Source organism: Alligator mississippiensis, chromosome 11 (assembly GCF_030867095.1).
Source record: "Alligator mississippiensis isolate rAllMis1 chromosome 11, rAllMis1, whole genome shotgun sequence".
NCBI lineage: Eukaryota > Metazoa > Chordata > Crocodylia > Alligatoridae > Alligator > Alligator mississippiensis.
The window spans coordinates 31193903-31220472 of record NC_081834.1 but is presented as its reverse complement, the minus strand read 5'-3'; the positions used below and the strand labels follow the sequence as shown (position 1 = coordinate 31220472).

Sequence of the window (26570 nt, the reverse complement as noted above, 5' to 3'; positions counted from 1 at the left end):
GTCTATCAATACAGTGAAACAGTACTGACTTGCAACTGTTTTGCCATGTCTTTTTCTGCCTAAACCCAAAAGGGACTTTAAGCATATGAAGTGCAATGTTCTAGCTATGCTAAAATAAAACATGCATAATTTGAAAGGACAGAACTGACAGAAAAGAGCACTACAAAGGCCGCGTTGTTCTTAGACAATAAAATTTGAGAAGTATCATCATTCCAGGTCAAGAAATGAACTGGTTAAAAAGGAACTAGAGAGAGTAGAAACCAAAAAAAAGGAAGACTGGATTTTTTTAGTCTTCAGGCAAGGGTATCAAAACAGTATGGACACACACAAGTGCACATACACACATTCAAACATGTTCCTTTAAAAGGGATGAGTTTCATTAGTTTCATAAAGCAGGAAATAGTTATGAGGAGTTTAAGTAGAGCTAATAAATGATAGCTATTCAAGATCACCATGCTAGATATTCCAAAAGTCACAACTCTCATAATCAAGAAAGCAGAATACTGTGGTTAGCGCCCGCCGCCCCCTCCCATTTTAGAGGTAAAGTAAAAGCAGGAAAAATTAGCAACAAATAGAAAGAGGAAATCGGCTGCAATGAAAATGAATCAGAACTTAAAAACAGTAGAAAAGGGATAGAAAAGAATGCACACGAAAATTAAGGCCAACAAAATTAAGGAAAATAAGAAAGTGTTTCTTTAACTGTAACAGGAACAAAAGGTACCCTAAAAATGATACTAACCATTACAACATTGATGAAATGGTAAAACTGTCAGTATCAATGAAGACAAGGCAAACTACTGAGTAAATATTTATGTTCTACATTTGGAAAAAAAGGAAAGCTTTGATTAAATTTTTCCCAGAAAGATTCTGGTTTCCAGGGACAATTTTAACTTTTTAATGAAAAAAACTGGAAAGTATATCATATTGTGATTGATGCTTTTTGACAAAAAACGATAACTTTCTATAGAAAAGTTTGACAAAACTTATTTTTACAGGCAGTTCACAGGCTAGTTGTGGGCAGAAATACATGGGAGCTTCTGACAGAGACTTCGGGTAAGTGAATGAGGAGGGGGGCTACTATGCAGGTGGTGACATGGAGCACAGCCAGGGCCCCTGCCCTGCTGCTGCCTCCAGCCTCCTGTGAGGCCTCCACCCAGACAGGCCCCTTGGATGGGTTGGCAGTGCCCTGGCCCCCTGTCTGCAGGGGCTGCCCGGTGGGACCTCTGAAGCCTGGGGGTAGCGTGGGGGCGGGAGTTCCCTTGCCTGTCCCACATGTGCCCGGATTGAAGCCCTGGAGGGGCAGGTGAGGGAACTCCAGGAAGAGATGAGCAGGCTGCGGGGGATGAGGGCAATCGAAAAAGAGATTGATGGCTACTTTCATTCTCTGCAGGACAAGACTCCTGGTGGAGAAGCTGAAGCAGATGATGGTGAGTAGAGGATGGTCATCTCAGGAGCCAGACCTCTCACCACGGAGACAGCTCCCCCAGTGCAGCTGGGGAACAAATATGAGGCCCTGGCTGCACTGGAGGAGTGTGCGGTGGGGAAAGTGCACAGGAGGGGCATGCCGCCATCACTGAGTGAGCTGAGGGTCGGCCAGGTAAGCAGAAAAGATGCCACGTCATTGTTGTGGGTGACTTCTTGCTGAGAGGAACAGAGGGACCCATCTGTCATCCAAATCCCATGGCGAGTGAGGCCTGCTGCCTGCCTGGAGCCAGGATCAGACACATCATGGCAAGAATTCCTGACCTCATCCGGCCCTCTGACAACTATCCCATGGTCCTCACCCATGTGGGAACAAATGATTTGGCCAGAAGTAGTCCAGACCATATTGTAAGTGACTACAGGGCTCTGGGGACCAGGCTTAGGAAGACGGGAGCACAGGTGGTCTTTTCGTGGATCCTCCTTGTCAGCAGCCGCAGTAGGCATCACATCACCTGTGTCAGGGAAGTTAACCTGCGGCTCCGGAGTTGGTGCCATTGTGCAGGTTTTGGCTTCCTGGACCATGATCTGCACTTCCGTGCAAGGGACCTCCTGGGATGTGATGGGCTTCATCTCTCCACAAAAGGTAAGAGTTACTTTTCTTACAGGTTGGCTGACCTCCTATGTTGAGCTTTTTACTAAGTATGATGGGGGATGGGGAGGCAGGAGATGGAGAGAGTCTAGAACCTACAAACTGTGAGACATGCAGCAGTACACCCCAGGTAAGTACCAAGGGGCCCTTTGGGCATCAGAATGGGGGGGCACGAAAGGCACCATTTGGAGGGATCAAGTGACTCTATACTAATGCTAGGAGCACGGGGAACAAACAGGAAGAACTTGCACTCCTGCTTGCAGACAATAACTTTAATTTAGTGGGGCTAATGGAAACCTGGTGGGACTCTACCCATGACTGGGTGGTACATATTGAGGGCTACAGGTTGTACAGAAGGGATAGAGTAGGGAGGAAAGGGGGTGGGGATGCTCTCTCTATAAAGGAGCATTATACATCTACCCTAATCAAAATGGGATCAGAGGAGGAGAAAGTTGAGGCATTGTGGGTTAGGATACATGGAGGTCAAGGGGAAAGGGACTCGGTGGTGTGGTCTGCTACAAGAGGAAGAGCTAGACTTGGAATTCTTGAGGCAGCTCTCAGAGCCCATACAGTTTAGAGATGTGGTTGTCACGGGGGACCTAAACTACCCTGACATCTGCTGGGAGGAGCAGTCAGCCAAATCCAACCATTCACATAGGTTCTTAACCTGTATGCAGGACCTTCACCTAATGCAGGAGGTATATGGTCCCACTAGGGAGAATGCCTTACTGGACTTGGTGTTAGCTACAGGGGAGGACCTGGTAGGGGAGCTGCAGATTTGTGGTCACCTTGGGGACAGTGACCACCAGTCAATCGAATTCACCATACAGCATAGGGTGGGCAAGATGACTAGTAGGGTGGAAGTGCTTGACTTTAGGAAGGCTAACTGCAGTGTGTTTGGGAGTCTAGTTAATGACACACCGCAGGATAAGAGTATTGGTGAGATGCGAGTCCAGGAAGGGTGGTCATTTCTAAAGGAAGTGATCCTTTGGGCACAAAGGGAGACTATCCTAGTATGAGGGGAAAGGAGCCAAAAAACTTCCTTGGCTAAACAGGGAAATCCAGGGGAGCCTAAGGGCAAAAAGAAGGCACATAGGCGGTGGAAGCAGGGGGAAACTACCAAAGAGGAGTATACCGACTTGGCCCGCACTTGCAGGGAGGCAGTTAGAAAAGCCAAAGCAACTACAGAGCTGAGGCTGGCAACAAATATTAAAGACAACAATAAGTCTTTTTTTAGGTATGTAGGGAGTAAAGGAAGGCACAGGACAGCATAGGACCCCCACTGAACAAGAAGGAGCAATTAGTGACAGAGAGGGGGGACAAGGCTGAACTGCTCAATGAGTTTTTTGCCTTAGTATTCCTGAACAGGGCTCAAGATAAGTCTCCTAACGGGTTCTTGGATGGGCATCAGAAGGACACCAGCCCACCTGTCAATGCTGACTTGGTGCAGAGCCACTTGGATGGACTAGATATGCTCAAGTCAGCAGGCCTGGATGAGCTGCATTCAAGAGTACTGAAGGAATTGGCCGGTGTCATAGCAGAACCACTGGCACACTGTTTGAGTGCTTGGGTCAGGTCCTGGAGCACTGGAAAAGGGCCAATGTGGTCTGTATTTTCAAGAAGTGGAGGAAGGAGGATCTGAGTAATTATAGGCCTGTCAATCTCACCTCCATCCTTGGAAAGTTCTTTAAAAATATTATGAAGGATCCGATTTGTGGAAGTCCAGAGGGAAAAATAATGCAGCAGGGAAACCAGCATGGATTCGTAGCTGGTAGTTCATGTCAGACCAATCTGGTTTCATTTTATGACCAGGTCACAAAATGCTTAGACGCAGGAGTAGAGGTGGATGTCGTTTTCTTGGACTTTAGCAAGGCCTTTGATATGGTATCTCATCCTCTCATAAATAAATTAAGAGACTGTGATCTAGATGTTGCACCCAAAGAGTGGTTGTAGACGGGTCGGTATCGACCTGGAAGGATGTGGGTAGCGGGGTTCCACAGGGTTTGCTCCTTGGACCTCTACTCTTCAATATCTTCATCAGTGACTTGGATGTGGGGGTGAAGTGTACTCTGTCCAAGTTTGCAGACGATACTAAATTGTGGGGTGAAGTGCACACTCCGGAGTGTAGGGAGCGATTGTAGGCAGACCTGGACAGGTTAGAAAAGTGGGCAGTACACAATAGGATGCAGTACAACAAGGACAAGTGCAGAGTGCTGCACTTAGGGCACAAAAATATCCAGCACACCTACTGGCTGGGAAGTGACCCTCTCAGCAGCACACAAGCGGAAAGGGATCTCGGAGTCATTGTGGACTCCAAGATGAGTCGTCAGCATGACAAAATCATCAGCAAAGCTAAACGCACTTTATCATGCATCAGCAGATGCATGACAAACAGAACCAAGGAGGTGATACTTCCCCTCTATGCAGCATTGGTAAGACGGCAGTTGGAGTAGTGTGTCCAGTTTTGGGCACCGTACTTCAAGAAGGATGTTGATAGACTCGAGCAGGTCCAGAGGAGGGCCACTCATATGGTTAGGGGCTTACAGGACAAGCCCTATGAGGAGAGACTGAGGGACCTTGACCTCTTCAGCCTCCGCAAGAGAAGGCTGAGAGGTGATGCTGTGGCCACCTACAAATTCATTATGGGGATGCAGCAAGGGATCGGAGATGCTTTGTTCACCAGGGCACTTTTTGGGGTGACAAGGATCAATGGTCACAAACTAACAGAAAGCAGATTTAGGCTAGATATCAGGAAGAACTTCTGAGGTCCCTTCCAGCCCTAATGTCTATGAAATCTATGAAATCTATGAAATAGTGGCCAAAATTTGGAACGGGCTTCCAAGGGAGGTGGTGCTCTCCCCTATCTTGGGGGTCTTCAAGAGAAGGCTGGATATGCATCTGGCTGGGGTCATTTGACCCCAGCACTCTTTCCTGACTAGGAAGGGGTTCAGACTCGATGATCTGTTGAGGTCCCTTCCAACCCTGGCGTCTATGAATCTATGAATTTTTCTTCCATTTTTGTGACAGTTCTTTGCAGAATACCTTTTCCTGGACATTTTTTCTAATAAACACTTATTTTAATTCTTTTGTACAGGGAATATATACATTTAGGGACAGATCCTTTGATATGCTGTGTTTCTCTGCAAGGGACATCAGTGGAAGATAAGGACACTTAGCAGGACAGTTCTTCCAATAAATAAAGGCATAAGAAGGTTTTAGAAAATGGTGTGTCACCAATTAGGAAATATATTTTTTAACTTCTCACTTGTTTCTCTGATTTTGGCATCTCTAGTGTGTTGCTTAATGCTGTGTTTTTCTTGAGTCCCATTTCAAATTGCTACAGTATCAGCCTTAAAATAAGTTTAAGCTTCCATGGTGATTTATAAAACAATTTCCTGTGGAAAACGTAACCAGTCTTGTAGAACAGAACACTTAGCCAGTGCCAGTTCAGAGTGCTAATGCTTCCATTAAACTACAAGCAGGTTTTTAACGATTACATTTTTGAGTGAAATAAACCCAATGGGATCAAATTTTCTGAACCAGCAACTGTCACTATCATTTACAACTTATTCAGGCTGCTGGGATAGCAGCCAACAATGTATATTTCCTCTGCCCTGGTCAGTGATTAGCACAGTTTTCTCTTAAAACCCTTTAAAAAATGTTTCCTTTAACAATGGCAGTGCAGATTGGGCAGTAGACTTTACTGTATCTTCATTTCCTTGACAGCAGTACAAAGCTTGCAATGGCTGTTTCTAGGAGATTAAACCTGCACAGAATCATTAAACAGAGGTTTGCAAAGGGAGCAATGAGAAAGGGGAAAAACACACTTGTAGTGAATGAACTTCAGTTGGTACCAGACCAAATGTTAAGCCAAGGTGCCAATAAACAAAACTTACTGTACTGTATGTAGTGTGTAGTGCTGCATGGTATGGCTTAAAACCCCGTGTTTAATTGTATACACAGGAGCTCATATTTAAAACTACTTGTGCACCTTCATAGGAATCAGACTGTCAGGGACTTTCCAGTGAGCAGTGTAGGGAGGATGTACCCTTTAATGTAATTATACAGTTGGCTTAATTTTAGTGATGATCATGCACTGCACTAATGTAGCACTTATATATGAGGTCCTCAAAGTTTTTCACCAGTTGAGAAAGCACTGGCTTTGTTTTGCAGAACAAGGGAAGGAAACAGAAGTTACTTATCTCACCACAGGCTGCACAATCAACAGTGGCAGGGCAAGAAGCAGAACTCAGGCCCCTCACATATTGAGTTTCCTACTCTAATCACTGGAAGGGTTTGTTTTTCAGCAGGGATAAAAGGTAAGCGAGAAAGTGATATTAGGTCAGTAAATGAAACCCCTATAGTTGACATTTTCAAAATGGAGCAGTTAGTGGGTGTTAAACTTGGAATGACTTGTGCCAGATATTGAGATGCTGAACATTCCTGGCTTCAAGTTGAAGTAACTGAAAAATGCTGGTGCTCAGCACTTTTGATTAGTAGGCTAAAGGCCCATCATTTTCTGAAGTGGATGCCTCAGTAAGTGGCTTTTTTGCGCCTAAATTTCAGTGATAGTGTGCACCCAAAAACTACAGGCCAAAGGACACTTGGAATATTAGGCCCAAGGTATATCAAACCGTGCATAAAAATGGAGGCACACAAAATCACTGGGTACTTGTGAACATATGCCTGTAATTGTGCATGACTGAGCAAGTATTTCAGCCATGCATCGGGAGGAGACCTTGATAGGAGGATTTTTATAAAATTTAAAAAAAAGTTTTACAGCCATATTACAGAATTAGGAGTATACAGATACCACTTAGAGGACAATTACTGCTAGTGCTACAGAATAGCTAAGAAAAAGAGGCCATAAAAGGAACTGGAGATAGATACAGGACAGACATAAGGAAACAGTGTTTCATTCAATGAACAATTAATGTTTGGAATAGCCAACCAAGATTGTTTCAACATAATTGAGATCGATGAATAAGTAAATAAATCTGATGCTGGGAAAATTAAGGCAATTCTTCTGAGGCTAAACTGCTGTCTCTCCTGCGCTTTAGCATCATATATAAGAAACACTTCACATTTGCAGATTTATTTTTAATACAGTGAATATTAAGGAGGGGTTTTTTGCGTGAATTTCAATTTGGACTATACTTTGACAATCCAGTCCGAGGAGAGGACTGTGCTGAAGAATGTAGGGGCCCAGTTTCTCCTTGGCAGCTGTTTAGCTAGGCTGAACAGTGAAATGAGGGGGTGGAGGCTTCAGTCCACCTAGTTTTCACCTTTCCTTGCCCACTTCTTGCTCATCTCTAGGGGTGAGGGAGCAGCAGTCTTCCCTAGACTCCCTGAACAGGCAGCATGCTGAGCTTGCAAATGAACTGTTGGTGTGTGCAAATACTAGAGCACAAGCTTTCCAGTCAGATACTAGATGGAGGAACTTCAAGCTTCTCCCACACTGTCACTCACCAACATACTTCTGCCCTGGTCCTAGTGGGACCATCAGACACAGTAATTTAGTGTCAGTGATCCAATTCTGTCCTTGGCTTCCTTACTGGGCTGGCATTTATGTGATATGGGTCCCTGTTCACTAGAAAGTTGAACTGGAGTGTTTCCCTTTCAAATACATTTACACAGGTTTTTAAAAACAGGAGTATGTGACTCAAAACCTGGAGTTTAGCATATGACTCAAGATTGAATAGCATGCAGAAAACACAGCCCAAATATGATACTGGGGATCCCTAACAAATGCCTCCTTTGGTATAAATAGAGCAGGTGCAAATCATGAGAACAGATCATGTATGATGGTGCACAAAGCAATGACAGTAACAAGGGGATACACAGAGGCACCAGAACTGCAACTTGAAGAAATATTAGCAAATGACAGGGGTCAGACTGAGCCGGGCCAGACAAAGACAATCCCTGATGTACAAGCAACCAAAGATTCTGGCACATGCTGAAATGTGGTCCTCATTTCATAACAAAGGAAGGTCTGAGTTAAATACTGCGCTATACTTTTGTGAAAGCACAGAAAGGGGATCAGTTAACACAAGATGATGATACCTGCCCTGCAGTCTGGTAGAGTACCTTACACAGGGCATTTCAATGGAATCCTGCCACTGATGACAGTTATTAAATAAAAAGCTTTTTATCACTGAAGACCTGTGATGGAATTTGTTTTAAGCCTTAATGAAAAAGAATCTGCTGATCAATCTAGTATCTACCTCATCACTAAAATCCAAACTGTGAGTATTCACTGAGCATCTCCCTCTTAAAATTACTAAAAATAATAGTGTGCACTTCACCCCACAATTTAGCATCATCTGCAAACTTGGACAGAGTACACTTCACCCCCACATCCAAGTCACTGATGAAGATACTGAAGAGTAGAGGTCCAAGGAGCGAACCCTGTGGAACCCCACTACCCACATCCTTCCAGGTCGATACCGACCCATCTACAACCACTCTCTGAGTTCAACATTTAGGTCACAGCCTTATAATTTATTTATGAGAATAGGATGAGATACTGTATCAAAGGCCTTACCCCAAGAAGTGCCCTGGTGAACAGAGCATCTCTGGTTCCTTGCTGCGCCTCCTAATGAATTTGTTGGCGGCCACAAGATCACCTCTTAGTCTTCTCTTGCAGAGGCTGAAGAGATCCAGGTCCCTTAGTCTCTCCTCATAGGGCTTGGCCTGCAAACACTTAACCATACGAGTGGCCCTCCTCTGGACCCTCTCAAGGTTATCCATATCCTTCTTAAATTATGGCACCCAAAACTGGATGCAGTACTTCAACTGCGGTCTGACCAATGCTGCATAGAGGGGAAGTATCACCTCCTTGGTTCTATTTGTCATGCATTTGCTGATGCATGATAAAGTGTGGTTAACTTTGCTGATGATTTTGTCACACTGACGACTCATGTTCATCTTGGGGTCCACTATAACTCTGAGATCTCTTTCCACTTCTGTGCTACTGAGAGGGTCACTTCCCAGCCAGTAAGTATGCTGGATATTTTTACGCCCTAGGTGCAGCATTCTGCATTTGTTCTTGTTGAACTGCATCCTATTGTGTTCTGCCCACTTTTCCAACCTGTCCAGGTCTGTCTGCAATCGTTCCCTACCCTCCAGAGTGTTCACTTGACCCCACAATTTAGTATCTTCTGCAAACTTGGACAGAGTACACTTCACGCCCACATCCAAGTTACTGATGAAGACATTGAAGAGTATCGGTCCAAGGACCGAGCCATCTGGGACCCCACTGCCCACATCCTTCCAGGTCAATACTGACCCATTCACTACCACTCTCTAGGTGTGACCCCCAAGCCAATTTGCCACCCACTGGACTGTGTAATCATCTAAGTCACAGCCTCTTAATTTATTAATGGAAATAGGATGAGATACCATATCGAAGGCCTTCCTAAAATCCAAGTAAATGACATCCACCTCTACTCCTGCATCTAAACATTTTCCTCCCCTCCCATCCCTATTCAACCAAGCTGGGTGGGAGCCATGCTCCTGAGCTGTGCAAACAGGCCCTGCTAACGTGGGAGTGGGTTAGAGGTGAGGGGCAGCTGAGGGGGCACTGACCCCTGGGGAGAGGGGGACTGCTTACTGGGGGATCCCTGGTTATCCCTGATGAGGGGAGGCTCCGGGCTGGGCTGGGCAGGGTTTCCTCAGGGAAGGGGGCTACTGGCTGACTCTTCTGTGCATGCGCAGAGCAGCCTGAGCCTTCATTGATTGGTGCAGGAAATTCAAACCGCACCAATTGGGACCTGGATGCCAAAGCGAGCACATGTGTGCACCAGTGCACATGTGCCCTCGGCTCCCTGCTGAGCCCACTGAGCAGAGCACTGATGAGTCAGCAGCAGCAATAAGGTAAGCTGGGCAAGAGGAGGGAAGGGCGAGGAGGAGCTGGGCCAGCTGTAGCGAATTGGAAAGGGGTTTTCCTCCCCTTCCATCACTACTTAGCCAAGCCAGGTGGGATCCACACTCCTGAGCTACGCAAACAGGCCCCACAAACAGGCACGCTCTTCAGGGGTGCGCCGGAGTTTATACGGGAGTGGGTTAGAGTAAGGGGCAGCTGAGGGGGCACTGACCCCTGGGAAGAGGGGGGCTGCTTACCAGGAGATCCCTGGTTATCCCTGGTGAAGGGAGGCTCTGGGCCGAGCTGAGCATAGAGGGAGACTATCCCATTGTGAGAGAAAGTGGGAAAAGGGCCCAAAAAACCTCTATGCCTAAACAGAGAAATCCAGGGAAGCCTAAGTGCAAAAAAAGAGGCACACGGGCACTGATGAAGTTACAGCTCCTCTTGAGTTGATGCTCCCTGCATGCACAAAGCTCAGTCCCCAACCAACATTAGTGGAATATAACTTTCTAATGCAGGGGTGTCAAAAAAATCACCTGTGGAGCCCCATCATCTGGCCCCTGATGCTGCCCCTGGGTCTCAGACTGACCTATAAACCACATGCTGTGTGCACCAAAGCAGCCCTGTGTGCAAGGCCTAGGATGCAAGCCGCATGTTGTGCCCACCCCTACCAGTCCTGGGCACACATCACACACTCTGAGACCCATACTGCACATGGCACGCACATGGGACCAGTCCATGATCAGTCCCCTTCCCCACATGCCAGATGACCCAGCACCCAGGCCAAATGAATGGTGTGGGGCTGGCCCATGAGCCAGATCAGGCTCACAGACCCACCATCTTCATACCAGATGCAGCAGCCATGGTGACACTCTGGTAAGTTCAGGACTGTACGGCACTGCACGCAGTGCTCACTCCAGAATGTGAGTTGCAAATGGTGCTCACTCTGAACAGTATGGGCTGGGAACTGCATGCAGCATGGGTCCCAGACTGGCCAGAGTGGGTGCCACATGTGACTCACATCCCTGAGCAACCGCTGTATCTGACATGCAGGGAGTGGTGTCCACAGGCCCGATCCAGCCTGCAGGGATGCCATTCATTCAGCCCATAGACCAGTCCTGTGCTGCTCATTTGGCCTATGGGGCCAAATAAATTTGACACCCCAGTTCTAATGCAATATGTCATTACTCAGAGATTTTTAGAGGTGCACTGATATATTGGTCCATATCAGATTGGCACCGATAAAAGGCAAATTGACATTATTAGCAATTGGCTCTTTTTGGTTGGTGTAGCTGATAAAGTCACTGATAAATGCCCTGTGCATGTGTGCAGCCACAGCATGGGTGCAGCCAGGAATGCAGCCTGGCATTATGGAGAGTAGCATCTGGCCATAAGTCTGCAGGGGCAGAGGGTGAGGGTGTGGGAACGGGCATGTGGGGCAGATCAGGGCCCCCACATGACAGAGCTGGTGACAGAGCAGGGGCAGGCGCTGGCTGGGTACGGTGTGGGATGGAGCTGTGGGTGGCTTGTCTGGGGGGGTGCAGGGGAATGGGGGGGCACTCTTCAATGCTGCATGCACCCCTGGGGGACGCATGAGGGGCATGTGCCCCCCAGATTTGTGTGTGGGGTGAGGGCAGGCTCAGAGCCAGGGGCTGAGCTGGTCTCTTCTCAGAGGGGAGGCTGGGCTGGGGCTATGCTCAGGGAGGCTGGGGATGGGACAGGGTGGGTGACAGTGCTGGGAGGGGTGGCTATGGCTGCCCCAAAATTCACTGTAGCTCCCTGTACCTCTGCCCTCCTAATGCTGTCACCCCACCCTAAGCACAACCCTAGCCCAGCCTCCCAGCAGGGAAGAGGCTGGTGTAGCCCCTGACCCTGCCCTCACCCCACACCGGGGGGCATATATGCCCCCATGCATTCCCCGGGTGTGCATGCAGTGTTGGGGAGCGCTCCCCCCTTTCCCACTCCCCTGCATTCCCCAGACAAGCCACCTATGGCTCTGTTCCACACCCTGCCCCCTGCCCCACCCCGGCTAGGCAGTGCCTACCCCTGCTCCAGCACCAGCCCCACTCCCTCCCTCACCGTGGGGGACTCGATCTGCCCCCCCATTCCCCTTCCTTTCCCCATGCTCCTTCCCCCCAACAGACTTACCAGCTAGACACTGTTCTCCAAGCTGCCGGGATGCATATCAGATTGGGGTCGGCCAACATGACTGGTTAATCAGTATTGGCCAAAAAAATCTTTATCAGTGCACCCCTAGAGATATCATTTGCTGAATAAACCATATGAAACTCCTGTGTGTCCTCCAGGCGCACATAGGAATCCTACAAATACCTGGTGGTGCTAAGATTAGCGGTCCAAATTTGGATCTACATTTTGTTTTTAACTTACACTGCCTCTTTTATGCATCCCATGTAATTCTTTAGATATGATTTTTCTCCCTAGGTGTTCCCTCCAATGCTCTGCTATTGTTTCTAAAGTCAGTGCTACCAGAGCAACCCTACCTGAATCAATATTGTGTGGGAAAAGGTTAGGGCAGTGTGGCACCTTAGGAACTAACTGGCTCCACACCAACTTAACAGTGGGCAATTATTGTTAGTCTTGGATTCAGGTCTCAAAGTTCAGAGCCAGAATAACAGAGGCAGAATTCAGATTTGGGGTTTCTATTCAGTCCACTGCACAATCAGTGCCTGGATCCATATTTGTCCTTCCCCAAATTTGGGAGTATTATGTTCTGTAGTTCTATAGTTTCCTTACTTAAATATTATGGGGTAATTCAGTCACACAAACCCTGAGTAACTAAGCAAAGGTAGAATTAAAGCAACAGGGATTTGGGGCCACACAAGCACAGACTCCCCCAGTTCCTTTTCTAATTTGCACCACCCCACTATTTCTGCCCTCCCTCCAGGGTGCTATGCACAGATCACTGACTGAGACATGCACATGTTGAAATTTTTTTGTGCTGCAGCTCTCAGCCAGCCATAGGAAGGTTTGCACGTAGCTGGGTTAGGAAATTTGGACATCTCTTGTCTAGCTAATGTGCTAGATCAGGGGTTGGCAAACTACAGCCCATGGGCCAGATCCAACCCACAGAGTTACTGGATCTAGCTTGAAGACTCAGGGGGCTAAATGAGAGGGGAGCTTTGCCCATGCTGTGGCTAGGTAGTGGGGAGAAGCTGCAATGGCAGTAACTGCTGCATCCTACCTAGCTCCAGTCTACCTCGGACCTGAACTGGGTCATTCCAACCTACAACCAGAAAACTTACACACCACTGTGCTAGATGGTCAATCTATCTATAGTATTTTATTAACATGTAAAAATGGAAGCTCTCTGGCCTTCAGTAACACTCCTTTAAATATTCAATTTGTAGGGAAAATCAGAAGCCCAATATCTTTGGCAAACTGATGATATGCGTAGGTTAAATAACCAAGTTTAGTTTTAAGCTTAACTCTCCTCTTTTAGCTGAGAAGGCATTTTCTGGCTTAGTAATAGACTTGGGTAGCTGTTAGAAACCAAAACAAATCAGCTTCCAAAAAACCCCATGTCAAATTAACTATAGATCAAGGGAAAAGCACAGTACTTAATTATTTTAATTGGCTCTGTATCGCCAGTTTGAATTGTACAGCTGCAAAAATCTTTGGCTTTCCCTTTACGAGGAAAAATAACTGGCATACATTCATGCATATTCATGACATATTTGCCAATTATGTAAATTAATATAATTATCCCATCTTCCACTAGCCGTACAAAACTCACTGTTCCATATTTCCCATTTCAGACCAGAAGGATACTCTTTAGATTAATCTTTACTAGTCATAAATTCTTTGTATTTTTAACAATCAATACAAGTTGGGGTCCTAATTATATGGTTAGCCATCCTTATCCTCCTCATGATTTCACTGAAGAAAATCAACTTGGTATAAGAGGCTTTCAGAACCTCTCAGAATTGGTCTGTTATTAGTGAAAGTCAGGCATCCATTTATAAATTAATCTGGACTTCTACTATCAAAGAAAGTTCTGGGACCTAAAAGGACACTGTTTTCAAGATGAAAAAAGAATTTTGCAGACCTAGAGGCAAAGGTAAGTAGGAGGCCCACACAGCTCTCCTTCCCTGTGAAGGTTTAATAGGGTTCATTACACAAAGAATTGACATATCTTCATCTTCTGGCATGAGTAGCTACACTATTAATGGAGAAAGTGCAGTGACTTTGAATGGGAGGGCAGAACATTAAAAAGGCTTAACCATTGCTGCTCTCAAAACTGATTATATTGTAACTCAGCCTTTGCACCTATCTTCAGCCACTCCTTCCTGTTAACACTTGCAAGGTGCAAAATAGAAAGAGGTAATCTTTTTAATGAGGACAAAATAACGAGAGGAATAATATTTGATCTGTTTTAAAGCAATTCTTTTACCTGAGAAAGTCCGGTGCTTTGGAAATCATGTTCTCAAAGTCTGAAAATCCTAGTTTCCCATCGCCATCCATATCGGCTTCTTCTATCACTTTCTCACACACTAGAACACTTTCTTCTGCTGTTAGCTCTTCTCGTGTCAGCTTGTTGAGGGTGTTTTCTAAGTCAGCTTTACAAATGAAATTATCTGTGTTAAAATCTAAACAGAGGAAGAAATAAAAGATTATCAACCTCCAGATAAGTTCAAACTCCAGATAAGTTCACTTGAAACAGAATGTGTACAAAAGTGCATTTACAAACTATTTCTGATTTCACTCCTTTCAATCCTGAGGCCAAGTTCTCTTCAGTAGGTAATGAGCAGAGATCCAGGTTTTCTGTTTCCCATGGAAAAACAGAGAAAAAGGTGGATTTCCCCATTTACCCAAGGAAAACGCGGTTTTCTCATTTGAATGGAGAAACCCACAGATTTTGCACTTTTCAAAGAGTGCTCTGCAGGCTGGCAGAGTTCCAGCCTGCAAGGGGCTGGGAGGGAGTGGGAAGAGCGTGGTCAGGCAGAGGGTACCATGTGCTTGTATATGCACAGGGCCGCCAGGCAGCCTGGAGAGCAGCTCCCACAGGTAAGTTGGGGGGTGGGGAGGATTGAGGCCCCTATAGGAAAGGAGGGAGGGAGGGAATGGGTTTGAGTTGGGAGCTCCTGGAGGAGCAGGTTGGGAGCAGGGCTGGAGCTGGGACTGGGGCTGCTGCCCAGGCGGGGGTGCATGGAGCTGGGGGCCCTGGGCCAGAATGTGTGGCTACAGGGCCCCAGTGTGGAGTAGGACAGGGCCGGGCAGCTGGTGGCTCGTCCAGGTGGCAGGAGTTGGCTCCCTGCCATTGTACATACTGCCAGGGGACCAGGGGGACCTGTGCCCCTCAGATCTGTGTGTGGGGTGGGTGCGGACTGCCCACTATGGGCTTGGGCTGCCTGCCCCGCTGCACTCCCCCAGGGCCTCTGTAGTCCAGTGGGTGCAGCACTACAGGGCAGAGAGGGACCATGTGGGGAAGCTGCTTGCCACTGCAAGCTCTATGCTGCCCTAGCAAGGCACCCCCTGCTCACATGGCAGCAGAGGGGGCAGCGGTGCAGGGCTGTGCCCCTCACTGCTGCTGTGCAGACAGGGGTGTCTTGCTAGGGCAGCGCGGAGCTTGCAGTGGCAAGCACTTTCCCCACACAGCCCTGCTCTGCCCTGCAGCACCAGGTCACAGTTGCTGGGCTGCAGAGGCTCCAGGGGAGGGCAGCAGGGTGGGGAGCCCAAGCCCACAGCAGGCAGCCCAAGCCAGCCCCCTCCCTAGGCACACATCTGGGGGACACAGGTCCTCCCTGCCCCACCCCACAGAAGTGTGCACAGAAGCAGGGAGCCACTCCCTCCCCACACCAGCCCATAGCAAGCAGGCAGCAGGCACCGGGGATGGGAAGGGAGGGGAACCCATGCTCCAGGCTCTGCTGAAGCAGCTGCTGGCTCCTGAGGGTGGCAGGCAGGGCTTGGGTGCTGCTGTGGGGTGTGGGGGGAAGAGGGCTGCGGATCTGGGCTCCTGGCGCCGTAGCCCTGGGAGCGGGGGAGGGGCAGGTAGGTGGGTGGGGGGACAGGGGCACCAGCAGGACCAGTGGGCTGTGACTTGGGAGTGAGGGCCCTGGACCTGCATTCTGTAAGCTAAGGTGGCAGGGGGAGCTCTAATTTTCCATGATAAAAAGCCCAAAATCAAATACCAAAATTCATAGGTATTTAGAGTTTATTTTATTATTGTGATTGAGGCATTGGTAGGCTTCCAAACTGCTTTAAAATGGTAAATATATCAAGAAAACATTGTGTTCAATTGATAGCTATATATATAGTGGCCTTTCACTTTAATCACTGATTTTGGGGGTTTTATTGGAGAATATGTGATTTTTCTTCCACAGAATTTGTGGTTTTTTATCATGGAAAACCAGGGTCCCTGGTAAAAAGTAAGTCCAAGTCATTTCAGTCATACTTGATTCTTCCCTACAGAGTACAAGCAAGTCCTAGGCTTGTAACCTAATGCAGAGCATTCTTTCTACTCAAATCCAAAACTCTTGGGGTAGAACTCTGTTTTCTGTTATGAACCTAAGTGGCAATTATGAAGATACATAAGTACCATTTTTGGCACTTAAACATAATTTCAGAGTCTATTTTGCCTTCTGGCAAAACAGAAGTGCCTTACGTGTTGGTGTGTACACCTGCTGGGAAGGATGGAGGAAGGTTTCCTGCCATGCTTTAGCCCATCAGCATAGGACCCCCTCATCCTGAGGGGCTTTGAACTTGCATCTTCTGCTTTCCAGTAAGGTGCTCAAGCCACCTGACCACAAGTTAGGTATTATCCAACATGATCTAATTATCAGATGTGCAAAGATATTCTAAATAGGCCACAAGAGAGAAAGCAAGAGAATTCAGGAAGTATCCTTGTCTGTAAGAAATATTCTTTTCTGGTTTCTACAACTGAATTGATATTATAACTCTTCAAAACAATATTATTTCTCATCTTTATTTTTATCAAGTTCATAAGTCACTTGATTTTGGAGTATTTTAATGAAAGAAGAAATACAAGGCATTTTTACACATGCATGTGCTGCAGTGCCGGGCGCTTTGAAAAGCACCTGGAGCTGCAATGCATGCAGTTGTATAAGCAGTGAAATGCATGCCAGCTCAGAGAAAATGGCAGGAGTCCACTTTTGAACTAAAACGTATCAAAGGTGTTTTAGTTTAAAAGTGCACCGCTGCCATTTTCTCTGAGCTGGCGTGCATTTCACCACTTATACAACTGCAAGCAATGCAGTGTGATGCATGTCAGCTCGTGTGCAGAGCAGACTCAATTAATCAAGTCTGCTCCAATGCACCAGATCTCTGGCGCCTCACAGCACAAAAAAAGTATGTATATAAATGCCCACAGTGTTTCACTGAGAAGATGAACAGATGCTGCCTTACATCCATCATGATCAGATCAAATACCAGAACAGCTTTTCTTAGGGTAAGTTCCTATGTGATGAAAACAGTTGTGGCCTGATCCAGGAAAGCACTCAAGACTGTGCTTAGTATAAGCACTTGAGTAGTTCCAGATAACCAATGAAACAATTCATATGGTTAAGGGTACAATTTTTTAAGTACACACTTTGCTGGGTTAGGTTACTGTGTTCAGAAGCTTGCAGAATTAAGCTGTTAATTTGACTTATTTGATTTTTGCCTAAGTACACAACTAATTAGCTAGTGAGAATCTGTCTGGCACAGAGGGTTAACCTGAAATAATGGAACCTTTTATCTATAGCACCTCCACACATTACCATAAATCTTAAAGGCATAGATTGCTTTGAGCTCTCTGGGAGCCATTTCACTGAGCACAGAGAACATGTCCACAAAGTCATTGAAGCTGAGGTTCCCTTCTCCGTCCTCTGAGAAAGACTCCACAATCCTCTCCCTGAAGGGGTTCTCCTGCAGAAAACATAGAGGCTTAAGTTTAGTACTTGGAAGAAAACAGCAGACTCACTATTACTACATTGGGAAAATATTTGAATCTTTGTTTGGTTCTTTGAAAAGACTCCCATTCCTCTTCCCTAAGTCAGAAAAAGGATGAATATTTCAACTCTATCTTTGCTTTTGCTATGCCTGTGGCTCTGACAAAGGTCATCCACTCTCATAGCTTATTTAAATAGATCCAGTGCCTGACAGACTGTCATGTCTACACAGCCAGGAAGGCTAAGACCTACATACTGAGATGCTAGAGGGAGTGAGGAAGGGATGGGAAAAAAAACTGAGGGGTACTGGAGGTGATAACTTAGTGGAACAAATCCCTAGGGCCCAAGTACTCCTCATCCTTTTTCTAGGACCTGACTGAGGACTAGAGGGGCAACACCATCTTCTTGCTGTGAGTCAGCCAATTCTGTGGTGTACCAAGCTAAGTGCAGAGGGAAGAGCTCTCCCCTCTAACAAGGTGGGAAGAGGTGGATCCACCAAAACTGCCTCTCACAGGTAAGGAAGACAAGCTGACTTCCCCAGCTGCAGTTTGTGTCTCTTGGGAAGGGTAGCCTCCCTGAGAAAGGTACATCTTTTAATAGTATATGATATTTTGTAATGAACCACAACAGATTGGTCCTGGACCAGTCAAATGGACAAATACCTTCACTAGCAGCTTAAGCTGGTCATGGCAAATGTGTAAGGAAAAGGCCATTCCATGTCAGCCCACCAGAGCTGTGAGACATTCAGCTTGAGCAGCAGTTGGAAGAGGAAGAGAAGAATCATATTCTGGATCTCAGACAAAGGAAGGGGTTTTGCTATGAATAAACTACATGTAACAGGCTGCCAACGTGGGCTCACCAGATTGGCTTGAGATACTTACCCTGGGCTAGAAACAGTGCCGGTGAACTCTGAGCGACCCCAAGGGTGGAGCAGGGGAGCCCTGCCCCCTGGAGAAGGGGAAGCCAGTCTAGAGAAGGGGTTTTCAGTCCCCTCATTCGCTGGGAACGGGGATGGCCAGGGCTGTGGGTCAGTCACCCTGAGCCCTGGCTGGCTGGTTTGCAAGCCAGGGAGGGACTGCTGGAGGGGATAAAAGCAGCAGCTGAACTGGCGTGGGGGCTGCAGACAGTGACTCTGGGGAATGACGCAGGAGGCCTAAGAAGATCTGGGGTGAGCTGACCCAGCGGAGGGAGCAGAGACTCCTCTGAAAAGCCTCAAAGGCCCTGGGAGAAGGCGGCAGCGGCAGTCGGCCATGCCTCCAGCCCTGCAGCAGAAAGGGAGCAGTGGCCAGGGCTTGGGGCAGAGAGCTGGGGCCCCAAGGCCCCATCACAGTGTGCTGGATGTGCTGGGCGTCCCGGAGGCTAGGGGTGGCAGTCGGCCCCCCACTCCACTGCGGAAAAGCAGCAGCAGCCAGGAACGCAGGCGACATCCTTATCCGGAGGGAGCAGGGAGCTGAGCCAGTGAGTTGAGGAAACCCCTCACCTTCCCTGGGGAAGCGGGACAGCAGTAGGCAAGGCACTGGGATCCTGAGGAGCAGCAGAGCACCAGGACAAGGGTCCCCAGGAGCTCGGGGCGCAGGCCAGCGCTCGGAGCAGGATTGGCGAGCTGCGAGGCATGCGGGGTGCCCGGCCAGTCATCTGGAGCAGGGGTTTAGAGCAATGACCCCTGGGAGCTGCCTGTGCTGCTGACCCTCTGCCACTGACTGCCCCAGAGGGGACTCAGTCCTGTCCCTTATTCTGCAGCTGATTGTCATCAGATGGAGTCCCTGAGCTTTGCGCTTAGGTCATACTGATTGCTGCAGGAGCCCACTCTGTTGCTTGTTGCTTGCCTTTTTGGTTGCCACAGAGGGTCACCCTTCAGTCTCTTTGGGGGTTTGGGGTTTGATACAATTTGATTGCTGCAGACCAGAAGAGCCTACACTGTTGCAGTCTGTCGCTTATTGGGCAGCCTGTTGGAGCTGCTGGAAGCGAGCACCCTGCTTCCTTGGTGTAGCATCTCAGCAGTGGCTGAAAGCTGCCAGTTCCCCTACCTGTGTTTCTTGAGTCAAGGGTTGACTAATGCATTCTGGTTTGTTTTGTGATTCTGGTTATGCCATTTAAGTTTGTGTGTAAATAACCTTTCCTATTTTTCTTGTTTTGTAAATAAAGTGTAAATAGTTAAATCAGTTAAGTGTTAGACCTTCTTGGGACTACGGGCTGCTCTGTGGGGAGCAGCGGCCGGCCGGAAAGTAAAGTGGTGCTGGCCAGAAGTCCTGCCCCACTCTCACCACACCATCCCTGGTCCATTGGGCAAGGGTGGCAACTATTGGGCTGCCACCCAGGTTACATATGCAAACTAGGAATGATATTTTCCTTCTCCAGCTGTGACTGAAGATCACTCTTGTGAGTTCCACTCCCACATGATTGTCTTCAAGAATTGACAGAGCACATCACAATCACCAAATTCAAGAAAAACCTCCATTTCCCCATCTGCATATCTATGATTTTGAAATTACTCAAGATTGTGGAGGTATATCTCGGCTAGGCTTCCGTAGTTATATTTTTTCCCCTGCCCCAACTCTTGACTGAACTTCCATGACTCTTGCTGTGGCTGTTTTTGCCAGCACTCAGAATTAATAGTAAAGGTAAGAGTTTTCTTACCACAGAGATACACTGCCCAGAAATCAAAGTACAAGTTGCATCAAATGCTGTTTGCTAAAGATATTAGGAAACCAGCTAGGATTACCATGGTTGAGGCAGTCATGTCTCTCCATGTCTATTCATTATGGAATCACATTACAGTGTGATTCTAGGGTCTGCCTAACAGTTCTAATGGATGCCTAGCTTCCCAAAAAAAGGCTGTTGATAACACCTGATTTAATGAGGTCTGTAGTAACTGAAGAAGTTCAGGAGGATCTGAATTCAGTATGTTAGTGTAGCTCCTCTGCAGCCTTTATATGATAAAATAACTGACCTTTATGATTTCTTTAGTTTTCATCCTGAAACCCTTCACTGTATAACCTCTGGCTCAATTGGCTACAAGTTTGAGAGAGAGTTAAAGAAAATAGAATAGTTCCTATATATTTGTCAGTTCTACCAAGAATGTGCATGTTCTCATGTATAAGGTTCCATACAATTTGTGCAGCTGGCTAAAAATCAGGCATATCAAACTGAACACTCAATAAACTAAGTCATATATAGATACTTATCCTACAAGCTGATCAATTGGCCCTAATTACAATTTAAAATGAAATTTTATAAGCAGCTGCATCTGGGAGATGAGTAACCAAAACAGGTTTATTTTTGGTTTACTTAACACGTTCAACTAAGGTTTCCTACAGAGCATACAGGGAGTTGGAACACAGCAGCATTTCCTACTGTGCTAAGGGAGACTGTCAAATACATGGATTATGTACAAAGCAGGGTACCATAAACAGATTAATATTTATACTTCAGCACCTCTTCTTCAAAGAGACATAGGCCATGTCCAGACAAGTGCGGCTGTACAGTATGTGGCATCACAGGCATGTCTGCAGCACCCCATACTGCACATTCAGCTGTTCTCTATGTGGGAAGGGAACAGTGGGGAGGTGGTGGGGTTTGAACCCACGCAAAAATAAAAAAAGCAGAGCGGTGCACAAGGGGACAGCGCATGTCGCTCAAAACGGGAGCCTGGTCGGCTGGGGCTACACTCTGGCTGCTGGCCATTCCCCAAGCAGCAGGATTGACGTTGCTGCAGCCCCAGAAAACCCCCAGGATCCCAGGTAAGGGGTGTGGACATGGCCAGAATCCTCTACTAGGACAGAAACAGGAGTTAGTCCATGCAGCATGAAAAGGTAGCTGCCTCTGGGGTAAGCTACAACAGCTATTATGTGGTTTACTGCTGATTAAGTTAAGAGCTGAAGAATATGGTGTTCACTGGAAACTATGGGAATAACAGAAGCAAAACAGAATTTAACCATTTGGTGTTAATGATAAAGATGTAATAATTTTGTTAAGATGTAATAATTTTGTTAAGACCTCAAGATCATGTATAATGCATCTGATGGGAGATTTAACAGCAGCCCTCAACTCCCTGAAGAGTGGTTCCAAAGAGAATGGAGCTGGACTGTTCTCAGTGGTGGTAAGTGACAACAAGATGCAATAGTCTCAAGTTGTAGCAAGGGAAATTAAGGTTGGATATTAGGTAAAACTTTCTCACTTGGAGGGTAGTAAAACACTGGAACAGGTTACCCAGACAGGTTGTGGAATCTCTATCCTTAGAGGTTTTTAAGAACTGGCTAAACAGAGCCTTGGCTGAGATTATGTAATTGGGGATGATCCTGCTTTGAGCAGGGGGTTGGACTAGATGCCCTCCTGAGCTCCCTTTCAACCCTAATTTTCTATGATTGTGTGATTCTATGAATCAGGTTTGCACACCTAACAGTGCTGACCCCATCGCACCCTTGAAAGGATCTCAAGGTACCCTGGTTGAGAAATGCTGCTCTACTGACCCCAAAGAAGCTCACTGATTTACAGTAGTTGAAGATCTAGCCCAGGGGTTGAGAACATTTCTGGGCAAAGTGCCAAAAAACACCTGCAATCTCAACTTGTAAAATGTTGGTGTGCCAGGGCCACTCAGTGGGGGAGCCACAAGGGGTCTGATCCTTTTTGTGGCAGCATAGCCCCAGCCCCTTCCCAGCCGTCTGTCGAGGCACACATGCACCCACCGCCAGCAACAAGCTAAGCTCCATGGACCCCAGTGCAGCCTCTTGCAGCCTCCTGGCTGTCTGCCACAGCTGACCCAGGATCTGGGCAGGCTCCTGCCACATGCCACAGAGCCTGGACTGCTCGCAGCAGGTGGCAGGGAGGCTGTAAGCAGCTGCACTGGCGTCCACAGAGCTCCAGCCTGGGTCACTGTCAGCAGTGAGTGCATGAGCACTTCAGGGCGGATGGTGGTGAAGGGGCCAGGGTTGCACTGCCTCAACAAGGCTCAGGCCCCTCACAGCTCCCCCGTCTGCCCTGAGGCATGCGTGCCAAGCAAAATGCCTTTGCATGCCACACACTTTGCAGTTTGGGCCTGCTCCCAGAGGAGACACATGGGCAAATGCCCTTTGTGCCCCTGGGAGCCGAAGACCCAAACCCAGACTCTGACCCCCCAGCGAAGAGCCAGGAGGTAAGTGAGCCGGGCTGAGAGAGGGTGGACAAGCACAGGGGCGCTCAGAGGGTGCCAAGGGAATGTGTGTGGGTGTGTGTGTGCGTGCATGCGAGGCCATGCAGGGAGGGACACGCTGGCTCAGTGGAGCCCGGGAGGGGAAGGCCCTCCCCCCCCGGTCCCTACTTAGCTGAGCCCCCCAGGGAGACCCCCATCCAGAGCCCCACAAACAGAATGCACAAACAGGCGTGGCTCTACTTGAGCACGGCAGTTTGCATGGGAGTTCATATGGAGGGGTGCACAGAAGGCACCTGGAGGGCTGGTCTGTGTGAGGAGCTGAGGCCAGAAGCCCAAAGAGGAGCTGCTGGGACCAGGCAGAAGCGTGAACTCGCTTGCAGCCACGGTGGTTGACTCATCGTGCCCGCAGGCATCCTGACCGTCGAGATCTTCACCCAGATAGAGTTTGAGATGCCCCCCACCCAGAACCCCCGGCCCTGGACAATGGGGGCTGCCTGGCACAGCTGCTGCCAGGTGGGCAGGGGGGCACCCCACTTGTGGGGTGTGGTCCCTAGTGGAGTCTCTGAAGGGCTGAGTGAGGGAGCTTGAGGAGGAGGTATGCCAGCTGCTCACCATCAGGGCCCACAAAGACTTAGTTTCATAGTTGGTAGGGTCAGAAGGGACTGGAGCAGATCATCAAGTCCAACCCCCTGCCATGGCAGGAAAGAGTACTGGGGTCAAACGACCCCAGCGAGGTGTTCATCTAGCCTCCTCTTAAAGACCCCCAGGGTAGGAGCCAGCACCACTTCTCTTGGAAGTTGGTTCCAGATCCTAGCTGCCCTGACAGTGAAGTAGCGCCTCCTGACGTCTAGTCTGAATCTACCCTCTGCCAGCTTGTGACCGTTATTTCTTGTCACTCCTGGTAGTGCACGGGGGAACAGGGACTCCCCCAATGCCTGCTGGTCCCCTCGGACTAGTTTGTCACAGGCCACTAGATCCCCCCTCAGCCTTCTCTTGTGGAGGCTGAACAGATTCAGGTGCCTTAGCTTCTCCTCATAGGGCCTGCCCTGCTGCCCCCTGATCATGTGGGTGGCCCTCCTCTGGACCCTCTCAATGCTGTCCATTTCCCTCCTGAAGTGCGGCGCCCAGAACTGGATGCAGTACTCCAACTGCAGCCTGACCAGTGCTGCATAGAGGGGGAGGATCACCTCCTTGGACCTGCTTGAGATGCATCTGTGGATGCATGACAAGGTACAGTTGGCCTTCCTGACTGCGTCTCCACACTGTCGGCCCATGTTCATTGTGGCATCAATAACGACTCCAAGATCCTTTTCTGCCTCTGCACTGACGAGAAGGAGTTCCCCAGCCTGTAGATATGCTGCTGGTTCTTCCACCCCAGGTGCAGCACCTTGCACTTGTCAGTGTTGAAACCCATCCTGTTCTCATCTGCTCACCCCTGTAACCTGTCTAGGTCCAATTGCAGCCTATTCCTCCCATCTAGCGTGCCCACATCCCCCCACATCTTAGTGTCATCAGCAAATTTGAACAGGGTGCTTTTTACCCCCTCGTCCAAGTCACCGATGAAGATGTTGAACAGCACGGGTCCGAGTACCAAGCCCTGGGGGACCCCACTGCCCACATCCCTCCAGGTCAAAAATGACCCATCCACCACCACTTCATTGATGGCTAATGCCAGACCCTTCTCCAGAAGAAGGAAGAAGAGACGGAGATAGAGATGGTGGCCAGCAGGAAGGTTAACTACGAAGACCCAACCTGGAGCTACCTGGAAGACAGTCACTTCACGCTCCATGAAATGCGAGCCATGGCTGCTCCTCTCCTGACCCTGCACAACAGGTACACTCCCCTCCCCATGCAGGAAGAGGTTCCAGTGGTGATACCAGAGGAGGAGGAAGGTAAGCAACATGCTACCACCCCCAAGAGGAGGCGCAAGGTGGTGTGGGGGGGACTCCCTCCTGCGGAGCACTGAGGAACCCATCTGCTGTCCAGACCCCCTCGCCTGTGAGGTCTGTTGCCTCCCTGTGGCTTGCATCCGACATGTTGCAGAGATGATCCCCAGGCTTATCCGGCCCTCTAATTACTACCCCATGCTCCTCATCCATGTGGGAACAAATGACATGGTCAGGAGTAATCCAGACCAGGTCACGAGCGACTACAGGGCTTTGGGAGCTGGGTACCCAGGTAGTCTTTTTTTCTGTTCTCTCTGTTGTGGGCCACAGTCCTAGGAGGGAAGGATGAATTGAGGAAGTGAACCAATGACTCCGACGGTGGTGCTACCGAGAGGCTTTGGATCCCTCAACCAGCATGCACTTCAGGGAGAGAGGACTCCTGGGAAGAGATGGCATCCACCTCATGTGGAAAGGTAAGTCCCTGGTCTCGGCCAGGATGGCTGATCTTCTGGACAAGGCTTTAAACTAAGATTGCTGTGGGACAGAGATACACTAATGCAAGCATGCCCAGCGACTGTCACACAAGAAAGCTCCATAGATAGGGACACTAGGAGAGCCACTCTTGTGGGAAATAAGGGAATAGCTCTCCTTCAGCATGACAAGAAGTCAAGGGCCTAAGAAGAAAGACCCAGGTGCCTGTATACTAATGCCAGGAGCATGGGCAACAAGCAGGAGGAGCTAGCTCTCCTGCTCTCCAGTGGCCATTATGATCCAGCAGGGATTAGGGAGACCTGGTGGGACTCCTCACATGACTGGAGTGTAGCCATGTGTAACAGGGAGCCAGTGGCCCTGTTACGGAGTCACCCAAGAGAGGCATGAATTGTCAATCAGGAATATCTAGAACAGCCAGGAAGCCAATCCAGAAATCTGTTAATTGGCAACTGAGGTCAGCTGGGAGCTGTTAATTAATACTTAGAGACTTTGTATAATAAAAACAGAGGCTGATTGAAGACTTCCCCGGAAGGGGAACCAGTGCCAGGACTGAAACAAGCCCAAGCCATGGAGCAGTTTCCTGCATGGAGGCGCAGCCACGGAGGAGAAAACGGAGAAGTTTTCCCTCACGGACGAGTGATGGAGGAGATATTGGAGAGTCTGTGAGTGAAGCCGGCACAGCAATCGCTGGAATAGGTACTCCCCGTTATTGAGAGACTGTGACTGAGGGAGATGGTCCCAGCTAGTCCCAGTAATTTTTGAGAGACTTGGTGTAAGGTGGGGACTAGATGCAGCTGAAAAGTTCCTGGGGACAGCATGCTGTTTGAGAGTTCTAATCATCCCAGCTGGGGGTGAAGGAAGAGAGGATTGCAGGCCGCCATATGCAGCAGTCCTGGTACGGCAAACTGCCATTTCATCGCGGGGGTGGGAGCACGGAAAGTGCCATCATTCATGTTCCCTAAGTATACAGAGGCTTCTGACTGAGCCTACCAAGGCACTGTACCAGTGGAGCTTGAACCCGTGCCAGCAGACAGAGGTGGTGGCAAGATGTGGTGTGACATGTTGTACCCTTTATTAAACTAGAAGCTTTTCACCTGTGCTCTCTTTACCCTTTTTCTTTTTACTCCCATCAAGATGTGGCAGGAGAGAACAAGCACAGGCACAAGAAGCAGGTCCGAACACCCCTACTGAGTGATCCAGGCAGCCCACTCACACCATGGAG

At 48.4% G+C, this 26570-nt stretch overlaps 1 protein-coding gene across 5 annotated transcripts in view; it reads right to left on the bottom strand.

Moving 5' to 3' along the window:
- Positions 1–26570, bottom strand: part of CIB2 (calcium and integrin binding family member 2) — a 152674-nt gene that overhangs the window by 31423 nt on the left and 94681 nt on the right. For all 5 annotated transcript variants that reach the window (XM_059714769.1, XM_059714765.1, XM_059714767.1 and 2 more), the window contains 2 exons: positions 17672–17819; positions 14347–14542 (listed from right to left, as the gene is read on the bottom strand). In XM_059714769.1, the coding sequence (XP_059570752.1) occupies positions 14347–14542; positions 17672–17819 (344 nt within the window). The remainder of the gene's footprint in view (positions 1–14346; positions 14543–17671; positions 17820–26570) is intronic.